Source organism: Amorphotheca resinae (genome assembly GCF_003019875.1).
Source record: "Amorphotheca resinae ATCC 22711 unplaced genomic scaffold M430scaffold_9, whole genome shotgun sequence".
In the NCBI taxonomy this organism is placed as follows: domain Eukaryota; kingdom Fungi; phylum Ascomycota; class Leotiomycetes; order Helotiales; family Amorphothecaceae; genus Amorphotheca; species Amorphotheca resinae.
In genome coordinates, this window is record NW_020194479.1 from 81,038 (window position 1) to 93,823 (window position 12,786).

Consider the following 12,786-nt stretch of genomic DNA (forward strand, 5'->3'; position numbering starts at 1 on the left):
CCGCTCTCTCGAGGATTGGGTAACTGGCTTCCCAATAATAAAGAACACCATTCCTCAACACCACCTCTGTTTTCTACCTCCCGCTCTTTACGATTCCAGCACGTTATGGCACCAACTATCGTGCTGATCACCGGCACCAACAGAGGCATTGGCAGGGGCCTCCTCGAGCTCTACCTCGCCAAACCAAACCACACGATCATCGCCGCCAATCGCGACCCCAATCATCCAACATCCAAAGCTCTCGCCGATTTGCCCAAGGCTGAAGGCACCTCTCTTCTCCTCATCAAGATCGATGCCACCGTCCCCACTGACCCTGCCGACGCTGTAAAGGAGCTTGCATCCCATGGCATCGATCATATTGATATCCTTATTGCTAATGCTGGGATTGCCTTCATTTGGCCCAAGGTTTCTGAGGTCAAGGTCGAGGATATGCAAAAGCATACCGTTACCAACACCTACGGCGTAATCCATCTCTACCAAGCTACTTTACCCTTGCTAAAGAAGTCCAAAAATCCTAAATGGGTGAGCATAGGCTCATCTGCCGCATTCCTCACGGTAAGTGTGCTTCAACATACCTGAAATACCTATTTGGGATGTCACTGTTTGCTAACTTCGTGATCTAGTGAGTGACATCTGTTCTGTGACCATCAATATACCCCTTGCATTGACTTCTGTAGGGACATGATTCCTATGCAAAACGCTGCCTATGCACCAACGAAAGTTGTCCTCCACTGGCTTACCAAGGCAATCCACATTGAGGAGCCTGAGCTTACCGCGTTTCCTATTGATCCAGGGTAATTCCGAAAAAGTCCCTGAAGTCTTAACATGAGCTGTCACTGACTTTCTTATAGCTGGGTTCAGACAGACCTTGGCAACGACGGCGCAAAAGCTTTTGGGGTTGAAAAGGCTGCTATTACCGTTGAAGAAAGCGCTGCGGGACTGATCAAGGTTATCGATGCTGCCACAAGAGAGACTCATGGCGGAAAGCTCTGGGTGTGGGATGGTAGACAGGTGCCATGGTAATACCTGTCTTCCACTGAAGTCTATTTTCCTGTCCTATCCTGAGGACCTGAACATGAGCGGTTCGCGATTCTTGAAAGTGTTCAACTACGATGGATGCAACTCAGAGTGTCAAGTATGTATGCGAGACATACATATATAGAGTAATAGATTGCTGGCAAATGCCTCGACTTATTTCCATATTGACTCTTGGTGTCTCCTGGAATTCTCTCGGCTTGCCATGTCGCTAGTTGTCGATCTGGGTGATCACCTACCTACCGGATAACAGATCATGTTCCCTAAATCACTAACTACTAATCCCTGGTGCTGCTGACGTTGACGGCGTAAGAGGATATAGAGACAGGAGTACTCACCGTTAACTCACCCCTAACTTACTACAAAAGCTGGTCTATTTCTCTTAAGTTCACAATTCGTTGTCTTAGACCTTTATCCTTTATTAACATCTGTTTAGGCTGCGCAATAGGTCCCTATAGGTTAGGTTTCTATAGGTAGGACCTAACCTATAAGGATCTAACCTATAAGGTAGGTTTAGACTAGTAGGTAGGCCCTAACCTATAACCTAACCTATAGGTTACTAAGACCTTAACACGTAATTTAAGCCTTAATAATATTACGTAGTAGTATAATAATTATAGTTTATACTAATCTTTATACTAATTACTTTATAAGGCGTTATTTAATAGATTATATTTAGGAATTTATAAAAAATATATAATAGAATCGTACCTTATAACTTATAATCTTATTACTACTCTATTTTAAATTTAGCCTTATAGCCTTTTACCTCTTAGTATAGTATACTTAAGTATTCTATTATATATAGACTATATAAGCTTTATATTCTTTTACTAAATTATAACTTATTTAGTATAAATAGTAGTAAGATTTGTTACTATATATTATTTAATTAGTATAAAGATTAGTATAATAGATTAAATACTTATAAGAAAACTTAGTAGTTAATATAGCCTTTATAGATTCTTATAAGGCTTTTATTATACTTTTTTAGACTTAGAATTTAAGGTATAGCTAAAGTATAATCTTAGTACTATTATTATAAACTAAAGTAAGGAACGGTCGTCTACGCCCCTTACTACCCTAAAAACTCGAAAATAAACGATAGAATCAAAATTAGTACCTTTAGATACCCTCTAGAGTACTAGTAAACTATAGGCGAGCCTATAGTAACGGATAGTAGGTGTGCTAGACTTAAATAGAGCTAACACTACCTACTTGTAGGTAGGAGCTAGTACTCTTATACCCTAACTAAGAGCTATAGTAAAGAGCTAGAGAGTAGTAAGAGTAATAGAGACAATAAGACAAAGAAAATCATATAAAGGATTAAAGCCTATATAATACTAAGTAAAGAGAAGGAGGTATCGTGTCTCTTACGCGACCTTATTACTATAACAACAATAGTAGTAGAGATAAGAGCTACGAACACAACGACCTCCTTACGTACCCTTAGGTCCTTTTCTAACGATAACCTAGTAACGATTAGATAACTAAGAACAATGTTAGAAGAGGCCTTCTAGAGGCTAGTAACGACAGTAGCCCCTTAGGCTACCTATACGTTAGTAGTAAGCTAGCGCCTAATAAGAGTCTAGGTTATACTAAAGAGGCGGATTAAAGAGCTAAGGATTAAGGCAGACAGACAGATAAAAGACCTAGTATATTATAGCGCTATTAAAGTAGTAATAGTAGCTAATATAGTGATAAGGGGCGCTAAGGTAGTAGCAACCTGCCGGCTACCTAGTAGTAACACTATCTTTACGTTTAAAGAGGCTATACTAAAGAACGTAATCTAAGATTAGGGCTAGGTATAGAGGGCGTTTAGGCCTATAGCCTAGCTTTATAAGAGTAAGTTCGCTATAATCGTAAAGGGCCTACTAGTAGAACGGATTATATAGGTAGAGCTAAGAGCGTTACTAGTAGAGATCTAAGCCTACGTGCCGTATATTACAAAGGTTAAAGTTAAACCTGTTAGGGCCCTTATAGTAAAGTTTATAATAGTAGTACTATACCTTTAGAGCGCTAACGTAGCGACGCGCCTATACGAATAAGGGTTAATCTAGTAAGCCTAGATCTTTAACTATAAGCTATATTCGGCCGACCTACAAATCTAAAGATACTTCTAGTACTACTAGTTTAGCTACATTAGGCGGTTCTATAAGAACTAGGCCTAGTATAGCTACTATATAAGAGCGGCGTACCCTTAGGGTAAAGAGGAGTACCCCTAACTTAATAGTAGAAAGAGATACATTAACTATAGTAGACTATACGTAGTATAGGACTATTAGTGTCTTAAGGCCCTTAAGGTAAAGGAGTAAGTATATACCGTATATTAATAAAGGCCTAGATAGTTTAAGGTGTCTAAGAGTAGCTTTACTAGCCGGGTACCTAGCGTTACGCTAGTGTCCTTATAAGATAGCGACAATAGCTACTAGATTGTAGTATATAAGAGACTACAGACAGGTAATAGTAAGAAGCCTATAGTAAAGACTCTAGTAAGGTAAGGGCGCCCTTTTATTAGAGTACTAGACACTATAATAGTCTAGAGCCACGACATTATAGAGATGTTAAGCTAAGGGGCTAACTAGGGGTCTAGCGACTCTTTTGTAACGTAAGAATCGTAGATCCTAGACTCTTAGTAATAAAATTAATAATAGTATACTAGAACACTATAAGAAGGAACGGCCTTACCTTAATAGTACTTTATAATAGCCGTAAAGTCGACGTTATAGTAATTTAAGAGCTATAGTATAACACTTAGATAAAGACAGTCTACTACCTAGTGTAGGTAAAGTACTAGCGGGTCTATAAAGGCAAAGGTAGAGTAGCTATCTACATCTATAAGTAGTACCTACCTCTTACCTAAGTAGTAGAGACAGGCGTTAACTAGTGTTACGTTACTTTATAAGGAGTTACTGTCTAGTTAATATACTTACTAATTTCTAACTCTTTAGGCTAGGCTAGTCCTCTCTAGCGGCTTACTAGAGAAGACCTAGAGGGGCTATAGATCGTTATAAGTAACATAAACCTTTATTACTTACTCTAAGACAGAGCTAGTAAGACTACCCCTAAATTAGAGACCCTTCTCTGTCTAGCCTATAGGTAGTAGCTCTCGTTACGTACACCTTAGAGAGAGCTAATATAGTAGCGATATAACGAACAAGACTTAACGATTAACTACGTATAGGTTATAGCGATACTCTAGTATACTTATTAAGGTAACCTAAGGTATAAGGGATCTAACTACTATACTTAGCTAATTAAGGTTATTACCTAAGTAAGGGATTACTAAGAGAGAGCTATAAAGGCACTAGGATAGAGCTAGACCCTAATAGACAGAGAACTAGTAACGATTAAGGCTAAGAGGCTCTACTTCTTCTTAGAGCCGCTAGACACACCTTATAAGGTCGATAAGGTAGTTAACTCGCTTACCTTCTAGCTTATACGTATTATAGACATATCTACCTTAAGGAAGAAGGTTAACTAAGGGCGTACTAAGCCCTAGTAGAACAGCGAGGTCTTTAAGGCCGTCTAGTAAGTACGGGTAGCGCGCTATTAATACGTTGCCGCCCTAACTAAGCTCTACTAGCACGACCTCTAGTAGGCTAGTACCTATTAACTCTATATAATATAAGACGTAAAAACTAGGAGCTAGCGTAGCGCCCTTACTACTACCTTAAAGGACTAATAGAAACTATAGAGTCTTAAGAGGTAGGCTAGGCTCTATAGCTATATGCCCTTAGAACCGGCCTTACTCCTGCCTCTTTAAGGCGTTAATAAAGAGGTACTAGCTATAAGCTACTATAATAAAGTAATAGTGTTAGGCCGACAGTTCTTTCTAGAATTAATAGCTAATCTTAGTAACGTTGTTTTAGACCTTTAAGACAAGTAGTACTAACAGTTTACTATTAACGACGCTATAATAAAGGTAGATATTACTAACGTTCTCTAAAAGACAGGTGCCTAAAAGGTACTAGGCCTTAACCTACTACTTACTAGCTTCTTTAAGGCATGTAGGCGCCTCTTAGCTAAGCTCCTTATAGTAATAGTAACTACAAGCCTTTAGCTAAGGTACTTTCTCGCGTAGTTTAAAGTAGTAAAGGTAGTAGTACTACGTAAGCCTAGAAAGACCCTTAAGTAGTAACAAACTACTAGGGCTTATAGGCTAATATTACTCTTAAACACAATAAGTAAAGTAATTAAGTTAGTAATTAGCTAGCGCTTTACTAAAGCTATAGAGTCGTAAGGGCTTCTCCTAGAAATGTAGATAAGGAACTAGCTATAGTACTTAATAGACCTTATAGTTAAAATAGTAGTCGACACTATATATATAGCGTAGAGCTATAAAGCTATAGCGTCCTTCTTTTAACTCGACATTAAAGGCGCCTTTAATATAGTAAACTATATACGCCTTCTTTATACTCTCTAGTACTTAAAGTTCTTTATATAGGCTGTACAGTAAGTATGTAGCTTCTTTACTAATTAGACGGCTAGTCTCTTCTTTAATAAGGAGGCGGCACCGCCCTAAGAAGTTACTATAAAGGTACTATAAGGTTCGCCCTTCTCTCTTATCCTCTTTCTCCTTTATACTACTAGCTTATATACACTACTATAAGGTTATATAGGCCTTATTATAGTAGGGTTTACTAACGACCTTAACCTCTTAGCTTTTAGTAGAGACACGATAAAGACACGCTAGTACCTTAAAGGGGCGTAGTAGATATATAGCTAGTAGTCGTGTATAAGAGAGATAAAGTTTACCCTAAAAAAGAGTAAGCTCTTTTACCTTACCTATACCTATACTATACTAATAACGCCTGTCTACCTTAACGGCCAGGTTATACCCTTAGTCTAGGAGGCGCGCTTTTTAAGAGTTTAGTTAGACTAGAAGCTTAGATAAAAGGGCTACCTTAACGCTATTAAATAAAAGTTCGCTACCTAGTAGTTTACGCTTATAAGGCTCGCTATATCTGCGTAGAGATGTAGCCTACTACGCGTAAGGGAGATCTATATAAAAGTGATCTAGAGTACTATATAATACTAAACATACTAACAAGACGCTAGTAAGGCGCTAGTAAGGCGCCGGCTACTAGCTAGGGCTACTCTCTCTCTTATAACTCTTTTACTAAGTAGTACTTAGCTAAACAAAACTATAGGAATTAGCTAGTAAATAGTAGCTAATAGATTAGTATATAAGTACTCTTACCTTTCTTTGTTACTACTATAAAGTTATAGAACGTTTATAGTACTCTTAAGTAAAGTACTTACTATAAGGCTTACTACTATTAGTCTAGCTACTAGTAGTTAAGAACTAGGTAAGCCGTTATCTCTAAGGCCTTACTATAAGAGTAATAAAGAGTTACTACCTCTAGTACTCTATACTTAAAAAAGAAAGCTTAGAGTCTAACTTTATTAGTATAGATCTATATTAAAAGAAAGCTCTTATACTTATAAAAGAGTAGGTACTTCTTAAGGACATCTACTAAGAAGACAGGTAGCGTAGCTAGGGTAGCGCCTTAGTAGTATACCGGCAAGCTATTGTGTTAAGACTATCGTACCTTCTAGTTCCTTTATAAGGTCTCTTTTAGGAAAGAGTCCTTGTACTAGTCCTTTGCCTACACGGCTTAGCCTACCCTATACTTAAGTAACGTATAAAGTAGTGCTATAGTAGTACTATAGTAGTGTCTTTAGCGTTATTAAAGACAGGCTACTACCTTATTACAGATAGACTATATAAGTTCTCTCTTACTTATACGTTTAAGACGTTATTTAAAGTCTACTACCTACTTATTAAGGTAGAGGTCGAGTAAAGGCGTAGCTATTTTAGACTTAAAGAACTAGACAGGCGTTACTTAGTACGCTCTTACGATAATATAGAAGTACTATAACTACTTTATAGTAAGGTCTTTTATAATCTCCTTAGCTTACTACCTAAAGAGGTAGTACTAGACCCTTACGCTATATACCTAGGCTAAAAGGTTAAGTTCTAGTAAGGTAGTAATAAAGACCTAGCGCCTTAGTAGTACTATAATAGTATAAACGTAAGTAGTAGTACGTAGGTTTTTACCTAGCTTTAGCACGGTTTTACTACGTAATTTATATAGTATAGAGGTTCTATATATAGTATATATAAGTAGTAAGAACAATAATAATAATAATAATTTACTTTATAACTAACTACTTTACTTATAGCGCTATAATAATAGTACTATATAATATAATAAGAATAAGGATAATAAGACACGTTAAACGCGTCTATCTATTATTTATTTTAATTATTATACTAATATTTCTACTAATTATATAAAAGAGTATTATAAAACATTATATAGAAAATTTTAAAGTATTATTTAAACTTATTACTAATTTACTTTTAAACCTTTTTCTTTTTCTTTTTTTTTTATCTTTATTTTATACTTATACTATTTAATAGTCTAAATATAAAACAAAGAGTCTAAAGAACTAAGAGTCTATTAAATTAGCCTAAATATTAAACAAAGAGTCTAAAAGTAAAGTTATAGCCTAAATATTAAATAAAGAGTTTAAAAGTAAATTAATTTTACTAAACATTTTTTACTTTTACTACCTTACCTCTTTTACTACTACTCTACCTTTATAATAATAATAATAATAATAATAACAACAAGTATAGTTTACGTATTAATCTATACTAATTATTATACTAATTATTAATATAGTTAATTAATAATAATAACGACCTAATCTATAGCTTACCTTTTAAAGAATTCTTTTAATTAATCTATAGCTCTCTTCTTTTAAAGAATTCTTTTAATTAATTTATAGCTCTTTCTTTTTAAAGAATTCTTTTAATTAATCTATAGCTTACCTTTTAAAGAATTCTTTTAATTAATCTATAGCTTTCTTTCTTTCTAAGAATTCTTTTAATTAATTTATAGCTTTCCTCTTTTCTAAGAATTCCTTTAATTAGTCTATAGCTTTCTTTCTTTTAAAGAATTCCTTTAATTAATCTATAGCTTTCTTTTTTTTAAAGAATTCCTTTAATATAGATATAAGAAGGTATATAGTAAGTATAAGTTTATGTATTAATCTATACTAATTATTATACTAATTAATAATATAGTTAAATTTTAATAACTATAATAGTAATAATAGATAATAGTAATAGTAGAAACTTAAAGTATAAGGCTATAAAAGAGCTCTTAATAAACCTAAACATAATTAAAGTATAAAAGTACTAAGATATAGATAATAAAGTCGTTAAAAAGATTAATAAAGTAAAAGCTACTAACTAAAGGGCTATAATATATACTAGAAAGAAAGTAAAAGAGACATCTAAATTTATTAGTATATCTAATATATAGAAATAATAGATACTTAATAATATAAGAGACTAAGTTCTACTATAAAGGTATATTTAACTTTTATATACTAAGATATTTTATACTAATCTTTATACTAATTAATATTAGATTATAAATAAGAAAGGACTAGAAGACCTTAGCTTAAGAGCTAGGCTATAGTAAGATTAGTAAACAATTTACTATTAAAGATAATAGAAATCTTACTTAAAAAGATATTAACTTTAAAGAAGAAAATACTATATAATATAAAGAGATATAATAAAAAGATAAAAAATTAAATAATAAAAGCGTTAATAAAATTAGTAATAATATTAATAAAAAGAGAGTTAAGGTATAGTAAAGCTATGTCTAAGTATACTAGTTCTATATTAGATTAGTATAAAGATTAGTATAACACTAACTATACCTAAGGTAATATAGCCTAAGAGTTTTACTTCTAGTAATAAAAATAGTACTAGAGTAAGAAAAGCTTTTATTATAAGGTAATAAAGCTTAAGAGAAAAAGAATAGAATAGCTAAAAAAGGATAGACTATATTATCTAATAGTAAATAAGTACGTATCTTAGTAATTATTATACTAATCTTTATACTAATCTACTATAAATAATAAAGACTTATAAGACTTCTTACTACTTAAGTAATTTTTTATATTAGAAAAGAAAGCTATATAAAAGAATATAGTTATATAGTATAAAGAGAATAATAAATAAGTAGATTTACTAAGGCTTATAGATTAGTAACTAAAAGATCTAGAGATTAATAATATAAGGTTTATGTTTTCTAACTAGTACTCTAGACATTACTAGGTATATAGACTAATCTATACTAATAAAGAGCCTTTTAATAAGACGTATAATTACGTATTCTTATCTAGTATAGACCTCTTTATAATAAAGGATTTAATTAAGACTAAAGAGATACTAAAGACGTTTTTTTATATTTAATTTTTTATAAAAAAGAAATATAAAATAATTATTCTTTTCTTTATATATAACTTATATTTAGTTATTGTTACACGGGATATTTAATCTATTGTCGTATTACAGGAACTAATGAATTAAATTAACTAAGTAAAGTAATTATATAGAGTGCCTGTATAACAATAGTAAACAACTAACTTTTGGCAGGTTACTAACCCTAATTAGGTTAGACTTAAGGCTCTAGACCTCCTAGTCCTGTGACTACTAACCCTACGTGATCAGGCTAGTAGTTTCTTATAATACACTCTTAAATCCACGCCTGTAACGTCCTATCTATCTATCTAGCCTAAACTCTATACCGCCTGCCGTTCTGCTAAGTAAGATGCCGAAAGAGGAAATAGAAACAGTAGACCGGTAAGATTCTGCCGCTACTATCGCTAAAAAGGGAAATAAAAATAGTAAACTAGTAAGATTTTGCTGCTACTATTACTAAAAAGGGAAATAAAAATAAGGAATCGTCCTAATTAGGTAATTAAGATAGCTATAGTGTATAGATTTAATAGCTTTAAGAACTTAGTGTGTTTAGGTCCTTTTAGAGCTTTAGTAAGCCTATTTACTACTATATCCTTTATATACTTAAACTAGACCTCTATTTTGCCTAGCGCGACTTACTCTTAAATATAGTAGTACTACACGTTAATGTACTTAGTTCTCTAGTAGATAACTAGGTTATCTGTTAGCGCTAAGGATCCTTAGTTGTTACTATATATTTAGATCGTTTTAGTGTCTTCTAAGTTAATACCTAACTCGTAGAATAGCTGTCTTAGCTAGGCGGCTTCTCTTATAGTATTAGAGAGCCTATAGTACTCTGTTTCTATAAAAGAGAGTGCTACTACTTGTAGGCGCTTTAATCTAAAGGATATCGTGCTACTATAGTAGTTAAATAGATATCTAATAGTTAATCTTTGTGTTTTTATATAACTAGTATAATCTAAGTCGCTATATCTATATAACCCTTTTAACACTCTTTTACCTATCTTATATATAATTCCTAAGTTAGGTATACCTTATAAGTAACGTAAAGCGTGTTTTATAGCGCTTATATAGTTAGTAAAAGGATTCGTAAGATAGCGTAATAATACAGATATTAAATAGTATAGATCTAGGTGTGTTTATATTAACAGGTATATAAGAGAGCTAACGATCTACTAATATAGTTTAATCTAATCTACTATAGCGTGTTTTAGGTTTAAAACTATAAGCTTTACGTAAGCTAGATCTAATAGCGTCTTAGAGGCTTTATAATTACTTATCTTAAAGCGTTTAAGTACCTTATTAATGTAAGCGTCTTATATAAGGGATATAGTTCTGTTTTCTCTATTTCTAACGATCCTAACGCCTATAAAGTAGTAGTAAGGACCTAGATCCTTTATCTTAAAAGCGTTCTATAAGGCTACTTTTAGATTAGCTAGTTCCTTTCTCTTTAGGCCGACTAGTAGAAAGTCGTCTATATAGGTTATAATAATTAATCTACTCTTAAGGTGTTAGTATATATAATCATTAGCTATTAAGGGCTTAAAACCTAGCTTAATAAGTACTTGTCGTAGCTTTAGCTACTATAACTATAGAGCTTACTTTAGACTATATAAGGCCTTATTAAGTTTATAGACGTAAGTGTTACCCTTACTAGACCTAGTTAAAAGTTTGATGTATATATCCTTATTAGCTTCTTTATTTAAGAACGCTATAACGTAGTCTATTTGTTCTACTTCTTAATCCTCTTTAGCTACTAGGGCTAGGATTACCTTCTAAGTCATGCTTTTAGCTACGCTAGCGTAAGTTTGATTGTAATCGCGTCTATAACGCTACTTATATCCCTTAACTACCTAGTGTACCTTATAACAGATTACAGAGCTATCGACACTAGTTTTCTTCTTAAATACCTACTTACTACCTAGAACCTTAGTTCTCTTTTAAAGGCTTAATCTCTTAACTAGAGTCTATATATTGTTCTTTACAAGTAAGTCGAGCTCGTTCTAAATAGCCTCCTTCTACTACTTAGATTTAGTACTACTAACGGCCTTCTTATAAGTAATTAGAACGTTCTCTAGATTGTCTTTAACTATAGTCTAGTAAGTAGTGTAGAACGCTATAGCTATAGCTAAATAAGCTAATTACTACACCTCTTACTTAGTATTATCTCTTGTATCCTCCTCCCTAGTTATGTAACGTAATTAGGATCGAGTTACTTAGGTAGATTCGAGGTTAATAGAACGTATAGAGTCTTAAGCTTAAGCTAGAGCTTAAGCTACTGTCTTTAGCTTATTCTTTAAGCCTTTTAGGCGCCTCTAGCCACGCTTAATAGCTACTAAATCAGGTAGTACAGTAGTTGATTAATCTTAGATCTGTTCTATAGTAGAGTTAGTATTAGCTAGTAGATTAACATTAGTAGTAGTAAGGGGTAGTTTCTTAGCTATTTCGGCTACTTTAGCTAGATCTTAGTCTTTAGCTAGCTCCTAATCTTTAGCTTTATCTACCCCTTTAGCGTTTGTTAAATCTATAAGTAGATTAGTTAGTAGGCGCGGTTTAGTTAGTAGTAACTATATCTTATTATCTAATACTTCTAATACAAAACCTCTTTTATTAAATCTTATGTTTAATAATCTAACGATCTTATAAGCTCTTAAGGGCACGTAACAGTAGTATATTTAGTAGCCTTTAAAACTAAGAAGGATCCTTTTTTTAGCGCGCTTATTAAACTTCCCTAACTTAACCTGTCTCTAATCTAGGATATAAATATATACCTTATAGCTAAGTACCTGTAGGTAGGCTATAGACGGCTTGTTGTCTTAATTTAGGTATAGCTAATCTATAAAGGCTTAATATAGGGTTTTGCCCTTAATAGCTAATGTAGCTGTTCTATTAATAATATAAATTGTCCTTTCTAGTAATTCTAGCTATAACTCTTTAGGGACGTTCTAGTTAATTATAGTAGATTATAGCCGTCTAGCTATAATCTTGTTTATAATCTTAGACACGCCTAGTTACTTAGAGGTATATAGTATAGTCTCTTTAACTTAAATCCCCTTTACCTTATAGACGCTAGTTAACACGATACTACTGTATTCGTTACTGTTGTTAACTATTAATATAAGGATCTTAAAGAGGGTAAACTAACGCTCTGTTATGTTAATAAAGCTAATAATCTTATTATAAGCCTTTCTTTTCTTCTTATAAGAGTAGCCTTATCTAGTATAAGTTACTATATCTGTTATAATAGTAGTGTAGCGCTTACTATAGAATCTAATTAGAGTAACCTTTACTACGTCTATACTTACCTCTTAGAGTATAATAGTAGGCCAGTATTTAATAAAGCGTCTAACTAAGCGTAGTAGCTTAGACAGCTTGTAAGGCTTATATAGAACCGTAACGCTAAGATCTATATCTATAGGCTTATCTATAATCTGTATACTAGTAGTGATTTCTACGGT

The 12,786-nt window shown here is 33.0% G+C and overlaps 2 protein-coding genes across 2 annotated transcripts; one reads left to right on the plus strand and one right to left on the minus strand.

Moving 5' to 3' along the window:
• Nucleotides 1–105: 105 nt before the first annotated feature.
• Nucleotides 106–1,023, plus strand: M430DRAFT_106153 (hypothetical protein; the record flags this gene model as incomplete). The annotated part of the gene is made up of 4 exons (XM_024861056.1): nucleotides 106–559; nucleotides 628–640; nucleotides 678–794; nucleotides 852–1,023. The coding sequence occupies 4 exons, from the start codon at nucleotides 106–108 to the stop codon at nucleotides 1,021–1,023; spliced, it is 756 nt and encodes a 251-aa protein (XP_024718778.1).
• Nucleotides 1,024–10,122: 9,099 nt separating this feature from the next.
• M430DRAFT_106277 (hypothetical protein) lies at nucleotides 10,123–10,299 on the minus strand (the record flags this gene model as incomplete). Its single annotated transcript, XM_024861070.1, has 1 exon — nucleotides 10,123–10,299. A coding segment is annotated over one exon (177 nt), but the record flags the coding sequence as incomplete, so codon positions are not given.
• Between the last annotated feature and the right edge of the window lie 2,487 nt (nucleotides 10,300–12,786).